The 25,781-nt window shown below is 42.7% G+C and overlaps 1 protein-coding gene across 1 annotated transcript in view; it reads right to left on the bottom strand.

Moving 5' to 3' along the window:
- The window catches only part of LOC121862387 (protein pellino-like), a gene marked incomplete at its 5' end in the record, with an annotated part of 58,462 nt that overhangs the window by 18,654 nt on the left and 14,027 nt on the right, over window positions 1-25,781 (bottom strand). The window contains 2 exon segments of the mRNA XM_042360651.1: window positions 45-260; window positions 4,630-4,728. Of these exon segments, the coding sequence (XP_042216585.1) occupies window positions 45-260; window positions 4,630-4,728 (315 nt within the window).

The raw sequence follows: 25,781 nt of genomic DNA, 5'->3' as shown, positions 1-25,781 counted from the left end.
TTGTCACCTGGAAAGAGGTTAGGGTGTTTTAACATTATTGTCACCTTAAGACACATGGGACAGGTGTGGGAGTTGGAGTCCTTTTCGTGGCCCCACTCGTGTAGCCCTTGTACATGACCACAATTAAGGTACACTACAGGTTGTTTTTCTGTGGCTGTTAGTGTAGCTTTACGAGGTATAACAAGAGTGTTGAGACCCACAGGACACTGCGGCCGACCTGCATTAAGTTCATCCACCATCTGTTCCAGGTGACGCTTAGTCTGAAAAAATTAATACAAAAATTAAAAGATTAAATGCTACTAAGAGAACAATGCTTGTAAGATAACCTAGTTTTGTGAGTACATATGCCCTGGTGGAGGCATGAAGTGTGATCAAGTAATGTTGGGGGGGGCTTCACTATGGGGATACCACCTTTAATATTAAATTTGACTAATGCCAACAATTTTACCTAGCACAGAGGGGACCCCATACACAAGTGGTTAGTAGACTACAGTGATATCTCCATTAGCTGGAACAATTGGTGCAGAGCACTTCTGGGAATGAGAGATTTTCGGGTAAAGAGACAACTCTCTCTCAAACCCGGAAAAAAAAAACCCGGAAAAAAAAAACCCGGAAAATTTTTCTTGGAATTTCCGGAAAATGCACCCAATTCATCTCTCAAACCCGGAGAAAAACTCTCCCTATCCCTGGATTTTTATGGGTATTGGGAAAATTTTCTTTGAATTTTTTGAAAAATGAGCCCTTCAGAAAATTTTTCCCAAAGCTGTAATTTTCCGGAAAATTCCAGCTTTGGGAAAGATTTTCCAAAACAATTTCAATTCCAGTTATTGGAGAGTTTTGGGTTTGAGGGATTCTGGCTAATGGAGCTATTACTGTATTTCCCTTAAACTCTTCATTATGGGGATATCACTTTCAATGTTTTATTTGGCTAATGCTAGAATTTTTATTTAGCATAGAGGGGACCCCATACACAAGTGGTTAAGCCACTAGATGAAGTCTAGTGGTATTGGTAGAGGAGTGATAAGTAGTGAAGGTGGTTAGTGGTACATGTTGTCGTGGTGCAGATAGTTGGGGTTACATTTGGTTGGAGGGTCAAATGGTTGGCAGTGCAGGTGGTGGAAGGTAGTGTAAATGGTTGGTGGTGCAAATAGTTGATGGTATGGAACTATAGATGGCTGGTGGTGCTGATGGTTGGCAGTGCAAATGGGTGTTAATGCAGTTAACTGGTGATGCAAATAGGTGGTAGTACAAATGGTTGATGGTGGAGAGGGTTAGCGGTGTGATGGAAACGGTTGGTGTCACAAAGGTTGGTGGAGATTGTGTAAATGGGTGGTTGTGCACATAGGAAATTACCATACATATGCACCATGATTAACAGCAATCATCTGATTTTTTAATTAAAAAAATATCAAAAACTCTTATTTATTTTATTTAAATCAGATTTTTGTTTTAATAATTTTTTTTTATTTGAGTTTGTATTAACCAGAATCCCCCAAAAACATATTACTGCACCATGATAGTCACCATCCAGCTCAAAATTAGTACATTATATCATCAAAGATGAGTATTGCATCATCCACTGCCAACCTGTTACATCATGCTAAGATCTGTGCCAGTGTGCAGTAGTAGTCTTTAGTCACTGGCCCACAGCTAAGCAGTCACAAAGAAAAGATGTCGTTGAGTACAAGACTGACCCCTTGTGGTCGAAAAAGTGACCCAGTGTGGCAGTATTTTGATAAAATACCTTCAAAACCTGGCAAAGGATGTAGAGCCAAGTGCAAGTAATGTCAATTGGAGTTACAGGGTCTTGTTGTAAGACTAAAAAAAATCACACAGAAATGCCAGCAGGGCCAGCTTCAAGTGCAATTCTCAAAAGAGGAAATAAAAGATGATCCGGGTAAATATCTTTGCAAATAACGATTTAGAACATTCATTTACTGAACAGTAGAACATATTATTGGTATAAAGTTTGTCTTTGGAATTTGCTGTGGTTGGTAATGCTGTACCTGTATCATATTTTCATTTATAAATTATGTTTCCAGCTTTTTACTGTAGCCTATACTTTATTAATGCAGATACAGTACAGTATATACAGTATTAGATGTTTGTTTAATACAGCCTAATAAAGATAAAGTGTAAATACAGAAAAAATTACTTTCTTAATGTGAAAAATCATTGGTTAAGATCATAAAAACCAGAAATTAAAGCTCTTTTTTATATACAAATTAAAGTTTAGGTTTCTATTTTTCATAAACTGCACTCATTGTATCAGTGTCTACATCATTGAATCACCCGATTTGTCAGTAAACATCTCATCTCCACCATTACGAAAATCACTCTCAGACTCTGCTTCTATGAGAAGTTCTATCAAACAAAAGTCATCTCTTTGGACAGATTTCTCAAGAAGACTACCTCCTCCAAAAAGGCTGACCTTGTTGCAGAAGTTGCTAGAATGGTATTTGCAACCAACTTTCCATTTCCACTAGAAGAACATCCACAATTTTGCAAGATGGTTGGGAAGTTGAGGCCAGGATATACTCCTCCAACAAGACAAGAAATTGCAGACAAGTACCTTCCCATGATCTATGAAAAAGAATATGGAAAGTGTGCCAATGATCTTAAAAATAAAACAGTATGTCTTGCATTAGATGGATGGTCTAACATTCATAATGAGCCCATTATATGTGTTACTCTGACAACAATAGACACATCTGACCAACCCCATACTGCTGATTATCTTGAAGACCTTTCAAAATCTTCAATCCAGAAGTCTGAAGATTTTGGCTGTCATGTTGGTAGTGTCATGACAGATAATGCACCCGATGTCACCAAGAAGCGAAAACAATTAGAAGAATTAAGTGAACTGCACCTGCTGACCTCTCGATGTTCAGCACACATTCCAATCTTTTGGCTCACGCCTTGGAAACTGATAATGTAAAAGAGTATGTGGTTTATGTGGTAAAATATTTTAGGAGCAATCACTATGCCTCAGCATACCGTCAGGAGGGTGGTCAACGTCTTATCATGCCTCAGGACACTAGATGGAACACCATGTCCGACTGCCTGAAGATTTATATAAAAAACTGGCCAATTCTTATGAAAATCAGTGAAGTCGACAGGGAAAAGACTGATCAGGGAGTAAGAAACAAGGTGTCCAACCTTGTGGTGAAGCGGTCTGCAGAGGAACTACTCACTCGACTGGAGCCAATAGCTGAGGCTCAAGATAAGGTACAGAGTGACAAATGCACAATTGCTGAAGCAGTTGATATTTGGAAAGGATTATGCACATGCTTAGGAAACACTCGAGGAAGTGTCAAAACGAGTGAAAAAAGGTTCAACCAAGTTATCACCAAGGCTCACCTTCTTGCCAACATGGTCCACCTTTCTCTTCAAGGAAAGGCACTCAGTGAAGAAGTGAATATTGCAATGGAATATGACAATGAGAAATACCCCTCACTTATCCCCACCATCATGAAGTTTCAGGCAAAATCACCTCCTTTCCAGGCATTTAAGTTTAATGACACTGTGACCAAGACTGTATCAGCTATTGAATGGTTTTGGGCAGTGATATACTCTCAGCAGTACAACAACTCCTGTCAGCAGTAGCTTCATCTTCAGGTGTTGAACGAGTCTTCTCCTATGGACTTGTTCATTTGAAACTAAGGAATTGCCTTGGTACAGAAAAAGCAGCAAAACTTGTGTTTCTCTTTAAGTCTTTGAATGCACACACTGCTCATGGTTATGATAATGAAGATGCTTAAGCAAGTCAGAAATTGTTGTGTATTGTAAAAAAGTCTAAGACATTAGAAATGGATTTTTATACATACTAAATGTCATCTTGTATACAAAAGTACATATTGCGATTCAGTAAGTTTTGCTTAATTTTTCGAAACACAAATTAGAAGCAATTGATCAGTGCCTTTAATATTTATGTACAACTCCTACTTGTTTGAAGTATGAGTACAATACAAGAAAACATGTAGGCTGATACTCATCTGAAATTTGTGTTTGTTGTTTCAGTTAAAAAGCAAATATTGCAATTTTTTTTGTGAGAACACTGAATAGTGAACATTGCAAAAGTGAAGTTCCTTGTGGTTAATTATATAAGCTTCTGCAATAAGAGCATATTTTGTTTCTGTGTCTGATGTAAGCAGTGTTGTTTAGTTTTTTCTTCCTTGCCTTTACATTTGTGTAAAAGTCAAATTGTGACTTAAATCATAAATATACTTGATTTCAATCAAACAACCCCGTGCACTACCATTTATCTTCACCACCAACACTCCTCTACCACTACCACCAGGCCACATCTAGACTTTAATATAGGGCTTAACAACCTCCCTCCAATGGTTGGTGGTATAAATAGCTACGAGTGCAAACAGATGGTGGTGCCAACAGTTTGTAGTGCAAACGGTTAGTAGCACAAAGGGGTTGGTGGTACAAATGGTTGGGGGTGCAAATAGGTAGTCATACAGATTGTTGAAGGTTCAGTGTGTTAACAGTGAAGATCTGTACACTTATCACAAGACAAAAATAACAATCCCATTTTGCAAAGAACAAATTTATCTAAATGAACATACCGAACTGTATAAGGAATAAGTAAATATTAATGAATCACAAAGATCAACTCACCGGGGATTTGCCTAACCCCTCAGCCGACCTCCAGAGTAAAGTGGCTCCACACAAATCTATCAGCGTCCCATCTTGCAGGACATTGGTCTCTTCCTCAATCTGCTCAAGAATAATCAAGAATCAAACAAAAACACAGAGAACACAAAACAAATTTTATTTTAAGTACAGCAATTTTGGGGGGGCAATATAAACACAATAAGCTATAAACCGGGATTGTCAACAGTACTAATACGTGACGTATGTGGTCTCGGAATGTATTATAATACAGTACAACTTGGGAAATGCCGAGTTATATACAATTATCTAGGAATATCAAAGGGAAGAGGTCCAAGAAGTTGTGGCGGAAGGGTACATGGCGAGCACATCGAGCCCACCCAGCTTGGGGGTTTGGGTGGGGGGTGCTGTTAGTCCTCTAGATTTTGTATTTATTTGTTTTTTAAATCTGATCAATATCATGGGATTTTTCTGAAGAAAAGGGGGGTCCAGACCCCCAGGACCTTCCCTGGATCTGCCCCTGTACTGAATCTTTATCTTATTCTATAAGATACCTAGAGTTATGTACATTTATACTCACATTATATTAAGGCTTGTTCAAATAATGAGTCGATTAAAAAATGGGTCTTTTCAAAAGATGGGTTTGTTCAGAAGTCCAGTCCATTCAAAAGTTCAAAAAAAGTTGCAATTTAGATATTTTCAGAATTTCAGATAAAATAATCTTGAACTAAATTTGATTTGATGAGTGAGGTGAGACAGTGAATTAGTAAAGGTAAGGTAAAGGGACACAGGTAATTTGTATGTGAAAGGATTAGTGTTAATGACAAAGGTAATGTGTAGCAATTTCCTTTCAAGAAATTTCTCCATTGGCCATCTTGTTGTATAGTGGAGTATTTTATACTGATACAGAAAAACTTTGATAAGTCGGCACATATGGGGCTCTGGCCTTGCCGAGTTATCCCAAATTCCGACTTATCGAGGCACTTCCCCCCTCCTACAAAAATACAATAAAAAATTTTCGACCTATATACTGTATGTGTGTACATGTAATTACTAGATATCAAAAAGGAACACTTCCAGCACTGCATGTGAAGAATGAAGCATTGTAGTGGGTGAGAGGCATGGTAGGTGACACAGGTGATGGAGGGGAAAAGCTACATAAACAGTAGACAGTGCAGCACCTATGTATACTACTGTAATTTGGTCACTTAACAAAATAAAGAATAAATTTAAAAAATAATAATGGCTTTCTCTACGTATACCGTAGTACAGTAATTCAAGTCTGAGTATGTTAATAAACATGTAACTTATATCACTAAGGGTATTATAGTCCACCCTAGTAAAGTTTTCTTTATTACAGAGTAAAGGAGTAAATATTAAAATACAGTCGACCCTCGTTAATTCGGACCCCTTTAATCCGGATTTCGGATAAATTGGACGAAATCTGAACTGTCCATAGCAAATTTCTGGTTCTGGGATTGTCCCAGTTGCAATTGGGGTTGCAATTTCAAATTCTGTGTCATTACTAAGAAATAAAGAAGTCACTGGTGTACTGCACTCTAAGATTAAGAGAAAACATAAGAACATAAGAACATAAGAATGGAGGAAACTGCAGCGGGCCTATTGGCCCATACTGGGCAGTCCCGTTTACACCCAACCCCTATTGCTCATATGAGCATCCAACCTATGTTTGAAGCAATTCAGCTTATTCGAGTTAATGATGATATTTGGTAACTTGTTCCATTCATCCACTACTCTGTTTCCAAACCAGTGTTTACCTATTTCACTCCTAAATCTAAATTTGTCTAATTTAAAACCATTGTTACGAGTTCGCTCCTGGTTGGATAATTAGAGTACCTTTGTAATGTCCCCTTTGTTTAGCCCTGCCTTCCACTTATACACCTCTATCAGGTCGCCCCTCGCTCTACGTCTCTCAAGGGAGTGCAAATTAAGATGCTTTAACCTGTCTCTATACTCAAGGTTCCTAATGCCCGGGATTAGTCTTGTCATTCTCCTCTGAATTCTTTCCAAGGATTCTATATCCATTCTGTAATACGGTGACCAGAACTGAACTGAGTAATCCAGGTGTGGTCTCACAAGAGCAAGATACAGTTTTAGGATGACCTCGCTAGTCTTGTAACTAACACTCCTTTGTATGAACCCAAGTACTTTATTAGCCTTGTTACGAGCAAAAACACATTGTTTACTTGGCTTAAGGTTCCTACTTATCATTACTCCTAAATCTCTCTCGCAGTCGGATTTCTCTATGGCATCGTTGTTCATCTGGTATCTGGTTTCCCTGTTTACATCTCCTATACTGAGTACTTTACATTTGTCGACGTTGAATTTCATGTCATTTTTCAGACCACTCGAAAAATTTGTTTAGATCTTCCTGTAGTTTTGCCGAGTCCTCGTCAGATTTGATAACACGTCCTATTTTAGTGTCATCAGCAAATTTACTTATGTTGCTGTCTATGCCGATATCTATGTCGTTTATGTATATAATAAACAACAATGGTCCAAGTACTGAGCCTTGGGGAACTCCACTTATGACGTTGCTCCAATGGGACTTAGTGCCGTTAATGCTCACTCGCTGTTTCCTGTCCTGTAACAATGCCCTAATCCATTTAAGGATGTCACCTTTGATGCCATGAGCTTCTACCTTTCTAATTAGTCTTTCGTGGGGAACTCTGTCGAAGGCTTTGCTAAAGTCGAGATATACCACATCATAATTGTGCCCCTCGTCCACCGATTCGAAAACTGATGAAAAGAATGTTAATAGATTAGTTAGGCACGAACGTCCGCTTGTGAAGTCATGCTGGGAATCATTGATCAATCGGTGCTTCTCCAGGTGATTTCGAATAGAGTTTGAAATGATTGCTTCCAGTAATTTGCCTACTATTGATGTTAGACAGATTGGGCGGTAGTTAGAGGATAGTGATCTATCCCCCTTCTTGAAAATCGGTATTACATTCGCTATCCTCCAGGATTCTGGTACTACACCTGTTTTTAAGGACATGTTAAACAACGGACAACTCAGGCGTCCTGAAGTGAGAGAAAACGGACTCCTATGACGGGGCACTCAAATAAACATACACATAGCTGTATAATGCAATATTATGCAATATTAACCCCTAAATCGGTTAATTCGGACAATCGGCTAAAACGGACACCCTTTCCCCCCTATTAGTCCATTTTAACGAGGGTCGACTGTACTCAAATGTGGGGCATATAATTGACAGGATGGACAATATTTTGTCTGGTAATGGGAACAAACCCATCATCTGCCTTAGTGCAGGAGGCAATGATATTGGCCGGTGTAGGAACGATGAGCTTCTTGATAAGTTCAAGACAGCTATAGAATGTAATAGGACTAAGGGAAGGATCCCTATCATATGAGGTGTCCTGCCTAGAAGGAGAGTTGGCAATGAATGGTTGTCAAGGGCAATTGGTGTCAACGGCCGTCTTGACAGACATTGCAAGTCAATATCAGTCTCATTCATTGACAACTTGGACAACTTTTACGGCAGAAGGGAACTTTATGCTAGGGATGGGGTGCACCTGTCTCGGGATGGGGTGGCAACCCTGGCTGGGTCTCTGGAGGGGGCAATTCAAAAGATATCGAAGTCTTTAAACTACTAGAGGAACATATGGGCACAGGGGTGGAGGAGACTGCAGTGAGAGCGGGTAAACAAAGTGAAAGATTAAAGGCAAATAGTGTTAGGAATGATGACAAAACTAAATTAGACAGGGAGTTAAAACCTAAACGCGGTAAAGGGGGGACTCAGAACACGACTAACTTAAATGTCCAGTACGCAAAGAGTAGAAGTATGAGAAACAAAATGGATGATATTAGGGCCTTGGTATGTACCTAAAAAATCGATATAATAGCATTCACTGAAACAAGGATCAACCTAGACTCACGTGAGTTACCTGTCGAATACCAAATTGCGGGCTACAAATTGTTCCATACCGAAAGGCAGACCAGGAAAGGAGGCGGAGTAGCAATCTATGTCAGGGATAATCTGAAGTGTGAAATACATAAGGAAATAAAAACTGAGCGGAATACAGAGACAATTTGGATAGAATTAATCGACGGTAGGGAAAAATTAATCACAGGAGTAATATATAGACCTCCCAATCTTGATAGAGTTAGTGAGCGACTTATCTGCGATGAAATACGCAGGGCTTCCATACACAACAAAGTCTGTATAGTAGGCGACTTTAACCTTGGCCAAATAGATTGGACTGACCTTAAGGGTAACTCAGAATCAGAGGATTTTCTCGAAACGATCCAGGACTGTTTCCTAAGTCAACATATAACCGAACCCACCCGGGGTAATAATATAGTACTCGATTTAGTTCTGTCGAACAGAGAAAACCTCATTGCCAATGTCGAGGTAGGGAACGAACTTGCAAACTGCGATCACAAAGAAATAAGATTCCAGTTAGATTTTCAGGGCAGACGTAAGGAAAATTTCACAAAAGTCCCAGATTTGAGAAGGGCAAACTTTGATAGTTTGAAGAGGCAGCTGAGGGAAAGGGTGTCGCGCCTGGGGGGGGGGGAACCTGAGAGTTGACACCGACCTGATAACGAGATCTGAGATTGCTGAGTTCCACGACAATTTAAATAATGAGTTACTTAATGCACAAAGGCAGAACATACCATACAAAAAACTCAGATCAGACAACAATGACCCTTAATGTATAAATAATTATTTAAAGAACATTATTGGCCAAAGGAAGGCTATAGGTAGGATAAATCGTGGCAAAAATTTACCTTCGGGATTATTATAAGGTATTGGCGAGTAGGGTTAAGTCCGAGATAAAGAGAGCTAAGAGGAACAATGAAGTGAAGATTGCAAGGGAGGCAAAGACAAACCCCAAAGGATTCTACCAAATGTATCAAACTAAAACACAAGAAAAGATTGGATCAATACGGTCAGATACCGGCGAGCTAACTGATAACGACGGAGAAATGAGCAATAATCTGAATAAATATTTTTCAACAGTTTTCACCACCGAAAATTTAAACATGATACTCGAGGCACCGAATCTATTCAGAGATAGTGAAGAAAACAAATTAAGCGAGATAGTAGGTGACTAGTAACGATGTTAGTAAGCAAATAGACAAACTAAAGCCTAATAAGTCACCTGGTCCCGATGAGATATTTGCCATGAGTATTAAAGGAATGTAAGGAAGAGCTTAGTATGCCCTTAGCAAAGTTGTTTAACATGTCCTTAAAAACAGGTGTAGTACCAGAATCCTGAAGGATAGCGAATGTAAGACCGATTTTCAAGAAGGGGGATAGATCACTATCCTCTAACTACCGCCCAATCAGTCTAACATCAATAGTAGGCAAATTACTGGAAGCAATCATTTCAAACTCTATTCGAAATCACCTGGAGAAGCACCAATTGATCACTGATTCCTAGCAAGGCTTCAAAAGCAGGAGTTCATGTCTAACTAATCTATTAACATTCTTTTCATCAGTTTTCAAATCGGTGGACGAGGGGCACAATTATGATGTGGTATATCTCGACTTTAGCAAAGCCTTCGACAGAGTCCCCCACAAAGACTAATTAGAAAGGTAGAAGCACATGGCATCAAAGGTAATATCCTTAAATGGAATAGGGCGTGGTTACAGGACAGGAAACAGCGAGTGAGCATTAACGGCACTAAATCCCATTGGAGCAACGTCACTAGTGGAGTTCCCCAAGGCTCAGTACTTGGACCTTTATTATTTATTATACAGTGGTCCCTCGGTTAACGAGCGCCTCGGTTAACGAGTTACCTTCCATAAGATTCTTAACTTCGGTTAACAAGCAATCCCTCGATTAACGAGTTTCTTACGAGCCAACCTGAACATGATTTCGCTTGCATTTGGCGGTCCACCAGCTGTAGTATTAGTCCGTCAATACAGTAATCGGTTCTAGGGCTTAAATTCCTTACCATTTTAGCAAATATCAAGAAGTTTATACAACTCAATAATTTTAAAAGTTTAATATTAAATTTTTTACTCATTTTAACAATTACACCGGTCAACAAAATTTTTCTGGCACAAGGTTTTTAAACGGATTTTAAGTAAATTTGGGGTGCAGAATCCAAATATGACTTTGGTTTTTGTCTATCACATCAGGTTTTTGAGATATACCATATTGCACTTTTGCTGGGAAACGTAAACTTTTGGATCAAAATTGACGGTTCAAACATGTATACACAAATTTTTTCAGCATTATAATTTGTATTTTTCTATAACCAAAAATTGTTAATATCAAATTGGAAAGTTAATGCACATATAATATTTAAATGTAACATTGAAGGGTGAAAAAAAACAATTAATGTACGGTAGAAATAGTGCAAGTATTAAGATCAAGTTACAGTTACATAAACTTCCTCTTTTTGGCCGATCTCTTATGTACAGCTTCTGGAATGTCTCTCATCAAACTCCAGCAGTAGTCCGCCATCATGTTCGAGTCCCATCGACCTTGGTAACGTTCTTCCATTACTTTAATGTCTTGATGAAAGCGCTCCCCTTGCTCCTCGCTCACTTCTCCCAGATTTTCTGGAAACTCGTCCAAGTGACTGTGTAAGTAGTGAACCTTGATACTCATTCTGCATCCAAGTGCTTGTAAACTCAAGAGCAGCTCTTCCACAATTTCTTGATAGTTGTCCGCTTTCTTGTTCCCTAAGAAGTTCCGCACCACATTAGAGAAAGCATTCCAAGTTCTTGCCTGTGCCTCAGTCATTGTTGCAAGGAAGTGTGGATCTCTGAGTAGTGTTCTTATTTGAGGTCCATCAAAAATCCCTGCCTTTTTCTTCTCGTCGCTAAGACTTGGAAAGGTTGAGCATATATATCTGAAACACTCTCCACTATGATCAAGAGCCTTGACGAATTGCTTCATGATACCAAGTTTTATGTGCAGAGGAGGAAGGACAATGTTTTTCCTGTCAACCAGAGGATCGTTAATGATATTCTTGTCACCAGGCGTCAAACTATGTCTTGGTGGCCAATTCTTTTTCACCCAATGGTCTGCTGTAGCCCTGCTGTCCCAGTAGCACAGAAAACAGGGGTATTTTGTGTACCCTCCTTGCTGGCCCAATAGAAAGTGTACCATTTTCAAGTCCACACAAATTAACCATTCATGAGCATGGTATTGCAACCTCTCTAGAACAGTCTTAATGTTTTCATACTCTTCTTTAATTTGTACAGAATGTCAGATTGGAATTGAACCATACTTGTTTCCGTTATGAAGAAGAACACATTTCAAGCACCTTTTAGAACTGTCAATAAAAAGTCTCCAATCCTTACTATCATATGCTGGTAGTCCCATGGAGAGAAGAAGTCCTTCTACATCATTACAAAAAACAAGCTGGTCATATGAATGAAAGTACCTCCACAGTTGCTCTTCTCTGTTGCGATAAAAGGAGACACTCGTGCCAGGTTTTAAGAGTCGTTTCTCTTGAAGCCTGGAAGCTAACAATTCAGCAGACTGTTTTGGCAAATTTAGATCTCTGACCAGATCATTCAATTCTGACTGAGTAAACAACGTTGGCTTTTCACAATCTTCACCAGATGGCTTGAAAAGATCAGTCTCTTCATCTTCATCAGTAGAAACAGGTGAATTCCGATCTATATCCTCAATCTCTGGTAGCTCAGTAAATTCTGGCACGTTACGTGATGGAGCAAATCTGAGATCAGATTTGGATTCAGCACCTTAAAGTTAATAAAAAACAGTTAAAAGGTTTCATGCCAGAAAAATTTTTTTTTTTTGTAGACCAGTGTTATTGAACATAATTGAAGGTAATGAAACTAGTTTTATGCGTGCCATCCAGCCTCTCAACACACCATACAGGCGTTAGTCTTTGTATCTTTTCAGTGGAGGTAACATCTTGCTTGAGACTCTCTTCAACTAAATGCTTTTTTTTCTGTTTTTGCAAGCAAATTATTGGTCATTTTGAAATTTATTTTACATATTGACAATATATAATGCAGTGCAGTGTTGATTTAAAGATAATAATCTTGAATTGCACTAAGAGAACTAAAATTTTATGGGTGAAATGGCACCATGGGGTGACTTCTCTTCCACCCCAATGCCTTCTCTTCTCCCTTCTCCAACCCAATGCCTTCTCTTCTCCCTTCTCCAACCCAATGCCTTCTCTTCTCCCTTCTCCACCCCCATTCTAATTCCCATCATCATCATCCAGGAGCCTTCTACATACACATCTCAAAGTAGGTGTACTTTTCTACCTTTTTTGTTGAATTTAGGCAATTTTCGGTTAGCTGGAACCAATTACCCAAAAACCCATTGAAACAATGGTTTCGGTTAACGAGTTTTTCGGTTAATGAGCAACCTTCTAGAACGGATTGTGCTCGTTAACCGAGGGACCACTGTATACATAAACGACATAGATATCGGCATAGACAGCAACTTAAGTAAATTTGATGATGACACTAAAATAGGACATGATATTAAATCTGACGAGGACTCCGCAAAACTACAGGAAGATCTAAACAAATTTTTCGAATGGTCTGAAAAATGGCAGATGAAATTCAACGTGGACAAATGTAAAGTACTCAATATAGGAAATGTAAAAAGGGAAACCAGTTACCAAATGAACAACGATGCCATTGAGAAATCCGAGTGCGAGAGAGATTTAGGAGTAATGATAAGTAGGAACCTTAAGCCAAGTAAAAAATGTGTTTTTGCTCGTAACAAGGCGAATAAAGTACTTGGGTTCATACAAAGGAGTGTTAGTTACAAGACTAGCGAGGTCATCCTAAAACTGTTTTACGCAGTTCAGTTCTGGTCACCGTATTACAGAATGGATATAGAATCCTTGGAAAGAATTCAGAGGAGAATGACAAGACTAATCCCGGGCATTAGGAACCTTGAGTATAGAAAAGGGTTAAAGCATCTTAATTTGCACTCCCTCGAAAGACGTACAGCGACCTGATAGAGGTGTATAAATGGAAGACAGGGCTAAACAAAGGAGACATTACAAAAGTAGTCAAACTATCCAATCAGGAGCGAACTCGTAACAATGGTTTTAAATTAGACAAATTTAGATTTAGGCACGAAATAGGTAAACACTGGTTTGGAAACAGAGTAGTGGATGAATGGAACAAGTTACCAAATATCATCATTAACTCGAATACGCTGGATAGCTTCAAACCCAGGTTGGATGCTTATATGAGCAATAGGGGTTGGGTGTAAACGGGACTGCCCAGTATGGGCCAACAGGCCCGCTGCAGTTTCCTCCATTCTTATGTTCTTATGTTCTTGTGTGTGTGTGAGTGTGTGTGTGTGCGAGTGTGTGTGTGTGGGAAGTGAACGTATATGAAGACAGTAAGCTGTACTGTGTGGCCGAGTCACTCGCCTCCCTCCCTCCCATGTGACGTCAAGGCGCACACACGTCTGCCAACTGACCCTTAACAATAGTTGCTAAGGGTTGGTCAGCAGAGCAGCACATCCCAGCTGAGCTGCAATGCAGTGTGTACATTATCTTGTATAATTTTAGCTTTTTTATGCTCTCATTATTTTTCATAAATATTCTCTGCTGAAGTCAACTTGACAATCAGTGGCAAAGAGGATAAAGTAAACTTACAGCAAAGGTGGTTGTGTGGTGCACAATTAAAATTAAATAGGCCTAACCAACCAAGTAGCTAGATGTGTTATTGACAAACTGCCCACTGCTTCCACACTTACGATCACCTCCCACCTCTCAGACCCAACCATTGTAAAAATTATCAATAACTTGAAATAAACCAGTGTATTCACTCCCCGTAAATCCTACTTCTTGCACTGTCACTATGTTGATATGCCCTGTAGTTTGAGCTTTTCCCCATCTAGTTATTATAGATCTTATTTGTATGACTTATGTTACTTGTACAGTCGGCCCTTAACATACGCGGGTTTAGCATACACAGATTTGCAAATACGAGGATTGCCCCGCCGGAGGAATATTCTGTACATTGAAGTAATTGAAGTGCATTCAAATCGCGCGCCATTCAAATCGCGCGCGGCACCGAACACGGGACACCACCCGCTCCCGCAACCTCACACACACACACACACGCATAGCTCTCCCTCACTCAGTCAGTCTCGCTGTAACCACGCTTGTGTTGACATCAGCATTGTAGTTGCAAAAATATTACACTTCCGTGAATGTATTATATCAAGCACAGTATGAATAGAATATCACTAATATAAGAGTATTTTAACCGAAAACTACTAAAAAAACGAGTAACATATCTTGAACATCGGAAGGTTAGGTAAAGTCTTTTGTTTTCATGTAGTTTATCCTAATTTACATTGAAATGTATTATGTTTCAGCAAAACTACTATTTATTTCTGAGAATATGGAAATGTAATATTTTGCTGAAATGACGTACGTATTACAGTGGAAAGTGACGAAAGCAATGACTCGCTTTCTTTCATTCAAAAGATGTTACCGTAATCGCTTTTCGAATGGTTTTCAGTTAAAAAACTGTTGTATTACAATAATATTCTTTCCTAATTCACCTGTGATGCAACAGTTTTTTAACCGAAAACCATTCGAAAAGCGATTACAGTAACATCTTTTGAACGAAAGAAAGCGAAAGTCATTGTTTTCGTCACGATTTTATCCCACTTTCCACTGTAATACGTACATCATTTCAGCAAAAATATTACATTTCCGTGAATGTAGTATATCAAGCACAGTATGAATAGAATATCATTGTAATATAACAGTATTTTAACCGAAAACTATTAAAAAAACGAGTAACATCTCTTGAACATTGGAAGGTTAAGTAAAGTCTTTTGTTTTCGTCATGTATTTTATCCTATTTTACATTGAAATACATCACGTTTCAGCAAAACTACTATTTATTTCTGAGAATATATTCATTCAGGCACAGTTTAGGTAAAATATACATTGTGTTTTTAATTGAAATGATTCGAAAAAAGCGATACCTGTATGTATATATTATGTATGCTGGATTATATATCATGTATATGTATATTATGTATATGCTCATTTATATTTATTCAGCCTAGCTAACTTGGCGTGTATTATTACTGCATATATCCCTACACAATTAATGTGCCTGGCGACGTATGGAAGCTGCTAATGTATCACTTGCCATACGTCGTCTACAGTAGTTGACCAGGAGCCTAGCTAGGGAGGAGTGCTACCCCACCTCTGTGTACATACTCTTATCCAGTAAACCGAACCTACAAAACTATACAGGTGTTTGTGTTCTCTCCTGTATATAGAACTTATTACCCAGAACATCTAACATGGCGCAGTGCGTAGTTTTACTGGATTATTACGAGTGATTAGTGCAAGTTTGTGGAAAGCCGGCTGATGGATCCCCGCCTTGGTGTCAACCCCGCGTCATCCCTCGAAGAATTTCGCAACTTTGAGCAGTGTCAGTGACAGTGATTTTCTGTGAAGTGTTAAGTGCATTGTGTGTTCGTGCCATTCACGTGTGACCTTGTTCGAACGGATTTCCAAGGTATACGGCATGTTCTGGGCATTTGTGGGGTGTAGAGCTCAGCGCACCCTCCTCTGACCGTTTACAGAGAGCGACTGAGCTACTCCTATCTCCACCCCCCTCCCTCACAGCGCCGCCTCCACCCCCCCTCACAGCTGGGGCGAGACGCTGCCTGCCTGGGACACACACACATACTAACACTTGCTGACCGCGCGGTTTCTTATATATATTTTATATATATAACCTACTTATCTGTGTATTTAATTAAATTTTTTGTCTGAAATCTTGTTGATACGACGGGCTGACCGGTCAACACTGATTTAAGACACAGTACACAGATAAAGTAGTTATGTCTCATGCCTTACGTAGCCGTGGACCCAGCGCCTGGATGAGTCAAGCGGATGATAGTCCCCCAGAGATGGATGACCAGGGCGGCCCAGCTCCCACAACATCGCGCAGCCCTTCACCTCAACATTCAGCGTTATCTCCAGAGATAATTGCCTTAATGAAGTTTATGAGAGATGAGAGACGCGAGGATGAAGCTCACAGACGTTTGGCGGATGAGCACAGAAGGCAAGCAGAGGCAGAACGAGACCACCAACGGAGAATGGAAGACAGTGCACGGTTCGAAGCCTTGATATCTCGCCTCACTGTTAACCAAGCCCCTGGCTCTAACACTGCCTTGGTACTGAATGGTTCAGATACCTCATCCATGCTTCCTTCACGCCCCCCAGCCCCACCTAAAGCAGCAGCTCAAACACCGCCCATCTTGAAGCCTGATGTAAATTTCCAGACTTTTCGCGAATGGCGGCGGCGGTGGACTGATTATGCTACAATGGTGGATCTCCAGAGTTTGTCACAGCCTAAACAACTCATCCAGCTGCGTAGTGTGCCTGTCCTTGGAGTTCAGCGTGTCTTGAACATCTGGTTGCCCCGGCTCTTGCAACATCTCTTGTAGAGAATTGCGGGCGTTCTACAGCACATCAAGGACAGCAGAATGAAGCTCTGCGCAGGAGGGTGTTTAGCTGCAGACAGATGGAGGTCATGTAGAGCCTGGAAGGTAGATATATGTTGACCTACCAGCAGTCGAGGGATTCAGTTAGGCAGGTGATCCTGATGGGTGTGGGGCCGAGAACTTGTCGCCTCACCTCTCGACTCTTCCTCTTCTCTTCAGGATGTGTTGAGTGATATGTCGGCTCCTGAGGCTGCCAGGTGCGCACCTCTGCCATCCAGCTCCCCCTACAGCTGTCTGGCGCTGTGTCCCGGTACAAGAAGGACAAGAAGTCTGCTCCTTCGTACCGTCCACGCCAGTTCATTTTGTAACAACTGTGGTAAGCAGCAGCAGATTACAGGCGTGTCAGCTGCTGGTCTACGCAACAGTTGTGACCGTAGGGCCACTGGTCACTCAAGTACTGGTGCCCAGCAAGCAGCGTCCAGTGCAATGTGTGCGGCCGTCTGGGCCCTGTAATGTTTGCCCTTCAACAAACCAGGAACAGCGTCAGCAGGCTGCGCCCTTCTACGAGGGCATACCCGTTCTCCCAATCAGAGGCAGCGACCCTGGACAACGCTGGAGCCATATGGAATGTGTGCTCCCCGCGTCCGGACCAGAGTCCCCAGTACATCAGTGTCATTGTGACCTACGCAGTGTGTCATCCCGTCTCAATGTTGCCCGACACGGCGCTGATGCTACAGTCATCGGTCCCAGCATTTGCAATGCTTGGGGCTCTCTCCAAGTGATCTGGACCGCCCCAAGGATCTCCGCTTTATGGCAGATGGTTCAGATGACCCCGGCCTGGAGTTCACTCCAAGCACCAATCACCTTTGGCAACAGGTCGTGTCAAGCCTGGATTGATGGTAACGGTGGTGACTCGCTTTGCTCCTACAGACATTGTCAAGAGTTGGCCATCATCTCCCAGGACTTCCCAAACCTATTCTTGGTGGATGCGTAACAGGGGTTGCTGAGACTACCCTGCTGCCGCCTACCTACCTCTTGCCAGTGACACCTCTCCTGGATGCTCGGAGAGTACCTGAAGAATTCAGCGGCGTTCTGGTGACAAGTCATCTAATCCAGCCTCTCAAGAAGATGGTAGGTCCCCCATGGAGGATCCACCTGAGGGGCGGCGAAGCCATTCGCTATTTACACCCTCGACTGGTTCCCTGGCCTTCGCGAAGCGGGTCGCGAAGCTGGACTCCACATGGTGCCCAAGTATGCACCAACTTGGCGATGAACCGTCTCCATGGGTCACCCTGATGTAAAACCTAAGGTGGTTGGATCCCGCGGCTCTCAAAGCAACAGCCAGGTGTCTCGTCCTGCGCATCCTTCTCCCGCCCTTGCAGCTATCGCGGTGAACCGAAGGCGGCTGCTTCTGACGATGGGCGCCCTGTTAGGGATACTGGCAGATAGAGCTTGCCGAAGAAGACCGATACTCACAACTTTCATCACCCGCATGGACGTTACAGTTGTGCGCGTGGCCCCATGGGATTCGCCGCCACGAAGGCGCTTTCTGCTTCGGTGACGCGTACAAGGTCTGGCAGCTGAAAGTGATGCGGCGACATTACTGGGTGTCGGCGAGGATTATATGGATCACCTCTGCCGTATCTACGGTGCTCAACAGGTGCGGAAGCTGCGGCATGCCCCCATGCCGACAAGTTTGTTCTGGCAGCTCTTCAGCTGTTTTGGGTTTCCTCAGGAGCGTGTCGCTGACCGGGAAGATCCGGCGCCATCACGGTTTTCCCCTGCTAACCTGACCGACTTGAGGGTCCTTCATCGGTCTCGTCAACGTTTAGCAGAGTTTTAGTCGAACATCTCCGCGGCTGCTCAACCGCCCGCCCTGATGAGCCCAAGAGGACATTCCTGTGGACCCCCCGACGACCGGCGCCTCCGATGAAACAGGCCCTGTCTCGTCCACCTGTCCCTCGCCGCGTTTGACCCAACCTTGCTGACACGTTTGCAGACAGATGCCTCCGCTGGGCGTGGATCGCTACTGCGGGATCATGGTGGAGAGCAGTTCGGCTCGTCCAGTGTGGCTGGCGTTTCTCTGACACTGAGGCGGCGCTTCGCCACCATTGAGTTGGAGCTGTTGGCTTGGTCTGGCGGCATCCAAGTGCGGGTTTTTACCTCATAGGCCTGACACACTAATGTCCGACCATCGCCCGCTTGTCGATCTTAACCACTACACCGCTTGGACGCCCGTTGAGAACCCTGCTTCTCCAGCGTCCTGAAGAAAGCTCTCGGCGCATCTTCACAACATTTGTGTGGCGTGCAGTAAGGAGCTCTGCATCCCTGATGCCTTATCCGCTCTCAGCCGCCCTACTCCAGAAGACCGCCGCCGACGCCGACCTCGCTCATTCCGTCGGGACTGTGGTCACTCTCCATGCGTCGCCGTTCGGGACCTGTCGCCGGTGCGACAAGGCAGTCGTGGAGGACCTTGAACGACCGAGATGACCCTTCCTCAAATGAAACTTGTGTGTGTGAGAATGGTTCTAACGGCGCTGATCTTCACAACACCCCCGTATTGAAACTCATGAACTTTACTGCGGCGGAGACCTTGTTCTGTCACGAACCGCGTGTGGTTGTCCCTGCTGCTTCGTCCCCACGCCTTGGCCTTCCGGTACCGTGGAGCTATGGCCACCAAGCAGCGTTGCGACAGACTGTGTTCTGGCCGGCATCAGCTCCGACATCTCAATATTTGTCGTGGTGTAGGCATACCAAATATTACAACCAGCCAGCAGCAGGAGCCCTTCATGATGGCGACAACCCCACCGCCGCTTTGAGTCTGTAGTCGGCCGACTTTTCTGTGTGTCGAGAAAGTCCTTCCTTGTTGTCGTGCTGTTTCCTGGTTGGCGGTTGTCATCAAGTCTGCGACGCTTTGATCCGCCACCATCAGCAAGTTCGCCACTACTTCCGTGGCGTGGGCGTTTCTGCGCCTGCGAACCGGCAGAGCCTCGGTTCTAAGCAGGACTTTGCTGCGTTCGCTTAACCGATGAACAGGCGTAGTGTTGTCATCGCCCAATTACCCGCAGTCGGCAACCACGCTGAGGCTGCTGTCAAATCGCAAGCACCTCATCCTTAAGGTGGCCCCTTCTTAGAATATTGGCTTTGAGGCCTTCGACGGGGTCTTCTGAACTCCGCCAACACACCCAAACTACGCGCTCCCTGCCCAGGTTTTTGTATGGGCGCCCCTTCGGTTCCTTTGTTCCTCTCAATCCCTTCTCCAAGGTGTGAGGCTAAGACAGAGGATTGTGATCATGACGTTGGTCGCCAAGTCGTGTTCAGGACCCGACCTCCCTGCGTTGGGACAAAGTAAGGCGTGGCATGGGTCTCGGCAGGTCACGGGACTACAGTCACTGTTTGCAGTGGTGTGTTTGTTTGAGAACCGCCGTTTCTCCGCCCGTAACAATGCCTTCTGTGACCCGCCACCAGTGTTGAGTCGCCTCCTTCCCAGTGATGAAGTCCTCGGCGCTCAGAAGCGGATCAGAAAAAAGGTCCGCTCAAGACTTTGCTAGCGTATAGGGAGGGAGGTGTATATGTGTATGTATGCTGGATTATGTATCATGTATGTATATTGTGTATGTGCTCCATTTATATTTATTCAGCCTAGCTAGCGGCGTGTGGCAATGTTGATTACCATATCCGCAACAATTAATGTTTGCCTGGCAGCGTATGGAAGCTGCTATTATCACTTGCTCATTTCGTCTATGGTGATTGACCAGGACCTTAGCTAGGGAGCAGTGCTACCACTTCTTTGTGCATACTCTTATCCAGTAAACCAGAGCCACAAACTATACAGGTGTTTGTGTTCTCTCCTGTATATCTGGTTTAGCCAGAACATCTAACAGTACCCTTTCAGCCCTATTCAAGGAGAAGACTGGGAGGCTGTGTTTGGTGCTTAAGAGCGATAAGGAAAGGAAAATGATTTTGATGGTTTTAATGAAAACATTCGAAAAGACCTGGCACTGTCAAGGAAAGTGGCTGCTGAAGGCTTCAGGACATGGCAGAGGGCGAGATTAGGGAGCTAATAGAAGAGCATGACACTTTGGGCTGACCGAGGAGGATCTACAGAGGTTAGTGAGCTCAGGCAAGGAAGAGAAGCGAGAGGATGGAGGAAGAGCACAGAAATAACGTTGGAGAAGTTGGGAGATGACCAGGAATATTGAGGCACTGAAAGCCTTTTCATTGGACCCCTCACGGTTGTGTGCCCTGAAATTCATGCGAGGATTGGATGACGTTTTTGCTCCATCAAAACATCATGGAAATGAAAGGAAGGCGACAACTCCATCACCATGTTCTTTGATCCGAAGGAGATTTAACATCATCCTTTCGTGGCAGTGAGGAAGCAGCTGAATCCACCCGCCTTTACTTCACCACCGTTATGGAATTAGGGCGATGGTGACTCCGTTCTTGCCGTCGAGGAATGGGTACTGTACAGTGAAATTAAATTTTTATCTCTTTTTTAATAGCTTTTCTTGCCATGTTTATTGTTTGTAAAATACAGCACAGGTACAGTTCAGTACTGTACATGAAGTGGAGGTGCAGTTATTCTAAACATTTGTGTTTTATTATGGCAGTATTGTGGCGGTGAGGAGGTGGAGGAGGAAGCGAGGGCGAGTTGGGAGGTGGTGACCTTGGGCGCGAACGAGGGGCGGTGGAGATGCCAGCCAGTACATTGGTGTATTGGTTGTTTTTATAGCTATTTTTTGCATTATTAATAAATACTGTACATTACGTTTCAACAAAACACCATTTATTTTCAAAGGGAAATGTAATATTTTTGCTGAGGAAATGATGTGCATACAGTGGAAAGTGGGATAAAATTGTGTGGCAATGTTTTTACGTTATTCAAGAAGGTGTTTTGCGTAATCGCTTTTGAATGGTTTTCAGTTGTGGGAATATAAGGCTAATAGGATAGAATATTATTGTAATACAATCACGGTACAACAGTTTTTTTAACTGAAAACCATTAAGCGGTACAAATCTGAATAATCATTGTTTAAATTATGCGTCATTCCATGCAAAATAATTTCTTCTGAGAATCTGTATATATTCATTCAGATCTGATTAGGTAAAAATATAGCAGGATGTAATATTTTAATGAAAATACCTGATATCATAGTTTTCTTTTGTTTCAAATTTAATTAACAAAGATTTGATGTTTCGAAATTGTGAAGACAAAATCTTAAGTACAGTATCTATAAATAAACTTTAATATTGAATACTTTTATGTTTTGCTAGATCCTGTGCTACCATACCATAGATTTGGCTACAGGCTATGATGGCATAAAGAGATCTTACTGGCAGCTGTACAGACACTACAGCTTTGGTGTTGTGTTGGTGCATCGTTTCCATTGTTTACTGGTAGTTACTGGTAAATATTTTTCAACCTAACGAAACTATTACCCGTTTGAGGGGTGACCCCCAATTTTTTGCCAATAATTTGGTCTTAAAAACTCGAACTACACACAGGTATATCACGGTAAATAAGGACATATGGGGGCCAGGGTTTTTTTTGGGGGGCAGCAAAATCAGGTGAATTTTTAACATCCACGGGTATCTCTGTTCGTAATAACCCCACGTATGTTAAGGAGCCGACTTTATATTATTTGTGTCGAAACCCATTCCAATTATGTAACTGTATATTTTCAGCCTTCTAGCTGCTACGTATTCTCAGCCTATAAGGCGTCGGGGGTGCATAAGGCGGCCCCCCCAAATTTCATTTAAAAAGTAGCTTTGAGCTCTGTATGCGCTGTATAGTCCAGTTCCCCAAATGTGACTTTACCCACTGACTCAGTAGTCCTTTACCAACCATCCTTGGTTTTTTTTTTTAAAATAGGCCAATTCACTTCAAGTAATGTCATCAATATTTACCCTTTAATTATGTGTATAGCTTACTAGTGACATCACTGAAGCGTCTGCTCTGACCCCGGTAACTGGAGAACTAATATGGGTGTCGAGTAAAATTTTTCCATTTACTTAGAGAGAAAAAAAAAATCTCTCTCTCTCTCTCTCTCTCTCTCTCTCTCTCTCTCTCTCTCTCTCTCTCTCTCTCTCTCTCTCTCTCTCTCTCTCTCTCTCTCTCTCTCTCTCTCTCTCTCTCTCTCTCTCTCTCTCTCTCTCTCTCTCTCCTCTCTCTCTCTCTCTCTCTCTCTCTCTCTCTCTCTCTCTCTCTCTCTCTCTCTCTCTCTCTCTCTCTCTCTCTCTCTCTCTCTCTCTCTCTCTCTCTCTCTCTCTCTCTCTCTCTCTCTCTCTCTCTCTCTCTCTCTCTCTCTCTCTCTCTCTCTCTCTCTCTCTCTCTCTCTCTCTCTCTCTCTCTCTCTCTCTCTCTCTCTCTCTCTCTCCCTCTCTCTCTCTCTCTCTCTCTCTCTCTCTCTCTCTCTCTCTCTCTCTCTCTCTCTCTCTCTCTCTCTCTCTCTCTCTCTCTCTCTCTCTCTCTCTCTCTCTCTCTCTCTCTCTCTCTCTCTCTCTCTCTCTCTCTCTCTCTCTCTCTCTCTCTCTCTCTCTCTCTCTCTCTCTCTCTCTCTCTCTCTCTCTCTCTCTCTCTCTCTCTCTCTCTCTCTCTCTCTCTCTCTCTCTCTCTCTCTCTCTCTCTCTCTCTCTCTCTCTCTCTCTCTCTCTCTCTCTCTCTCTCTCTCTCTCTCTCTCTCTCTCTCTCTCTCTCTCTCTCTCTCTCTCTCTCTCTCTCTCTCTCTCTCTCCTCTCTCTCTCTCTCTCTCTCTCTCTCTCTCTCTCTCTCTCTCTCTCTCTCTCTCTCTCTCTCTCTCTCTCTCTCTCTCTCTCTCTCTCTCTCTCTCTCTCTCTCTCTCTCTCTCTCTCTCTCTCTCTCTCTCTCTCTCTCTCTCTCTCTCTCTCTCTCTCTCTCTCTCCCTCTCTCTCTCTCTCTCCTCTCTCTCTCTCTCTTCTCTCTCTCTCTCTCTCTCTCTCTCTCTCTCTCTCCTCTCTCTCTCTCTCTCTCTCTCTCTCTCTCTCTCTCTCTCTCTCTCTCTCTCTCTCTCTCTCTCTCTCTCTCCAAGGAGTTCTCCCGGGGCTTGCTAAACCCCTCTGCTCCATCATCAATGCTTCTCTCAGTCAAGCCAGATGCCCATCTGACTGGAAGACCTCTTATGTATCTGACCAGTGCCCAAGTCAACCAGCCCACAATCCTTAAATCAGCTCGACCTGTGCAATCACCCCCAATACCCAGCCTAATCTGTGAGGTTTGTGTTAGGCTGGGCTTATGCTGGAAATATTGCAGGGTAGTTGAGCCCTCAGCAATTTGGCAACAGGAAAACTTCCTCCACCACTCACTGTCTTGTCAGCTTTCTCGATTACATATACGCCATCTCGAGAAACGAAAAACGTCTGTAGCTATATTTGATTTCACTAAGTTACAGGCCTAGTAAATTACAATATAATCATCAACAAAGCTATTGACCTCGGGCTTGAATCTTATACCATAGCTTACAGACTTCCTCAGTGACCGGCCTTAAGCTGCTTTCAGCTTCCGGGGGGCTGTCTCCGCCACCCAGTCACTCACCTGTGGCGTCCCCAAAGGCACCAAGATGGGACCACTCTGCTTCATATGCTCATCAATGATGCCTAAGAGAAAACCCCTGCTGCGTTTGAAATATGTGGCAGCTCCACCATTGGGATCAGCGTCAACAATTCTGCTCCCAACTATACGCCCTTCAGGATTTATTGAACAGTCTCAAAACTGGGCCACCAACAACCATGTCACCATCAACCATACCAAGACCATGGTTATGCACATCAACCTCTCCTCCATTTGTCCCTCTCTTCAATTACTCTAGGTCGAACCTCAGGTTGTAGATTCCACAGCTCCTCGGCGTCACCATAGACACCAAACTAAATTGGAAACCACCGTCAGTAAGTTGTCAAATCCTCAGTTTCCGTCTCCACCTCCTCCGCCGACTCAAGTCCTCGAGTTCCTGCACCGAGCTCCTCAGTGTTTACACAACATTCATACTTCCCAAGCTCTTCTATGCCTCCCCACCTGGTCTTCCTCCTAAATGCCACACAATGTAAACACCTAGAAAAAGTGCAAAGAGGGCATGCAGATTATTCTCTCCTTCTCTCCACATATCAAGAAGCGCTCAACACACTGACCCTTTAGAGCTCTCTGACCATCACCCGACCTCATCTGCAAATTTGGTAGGCTTCTCACCATCTCGACACGGCTCCTACTACCTGAGATCCTAGTCGAGATTGCTGTTAAAACTAGCATATCCAGCCCATCGTGCGAACTGATAGCTATAAAACAGCCCAGTCCCAACCATTGTAAAATTATCAATAACGCCAATAAACCAGTGTATTCACTCGGTAAACACTACTCTTGCACTGTCACTATGTTGAAATGAACTGTAGTTTGAGCTTTTCCCATCTGGTTATTATATGTCTTATTTGTGACACTTTATTTACTTGTATATTATTTGTAATTGAAACCATTCCCCAAATGTGTAACTGTATATTTTCAGCCTTCTGGCTTTCTTAAGCTCTTTCAATAACCGTTAATTATTATTATTATTATTACACACATACGGTATATATATATACAACAAAATATATGTACAAAAAATAAATGTTAAATGAATTATTTATGGTGCATTAGAAGTACTGGTCACTTCAGACACAAAGGCAGACTATAAATAGCCTTCTTTATCTCCCCTCCATCTCACCCCTAG

This window comes from Homarus americanus, unplaced genomic scaffold (assembly GCF_018991925.1).
Source record: "Homarus americanus isolate GMGI-L3 unplaced genomic scaffold, GMGI_Hamer_2.0 scaffold31037, whole genome shotgun sequence".
Taxonomy (NCBI): Eukaryota; Metazoa; Arthropoda; class Malacostraca; order Decapoda; family Nephropidae; genus Homarus; species Homarus americanus.
The sequence above is the reverse complement of the archived record's forward strand: the minus strand, read 5'-3'. Positions and strand labels throughout refer to the sequence as shown.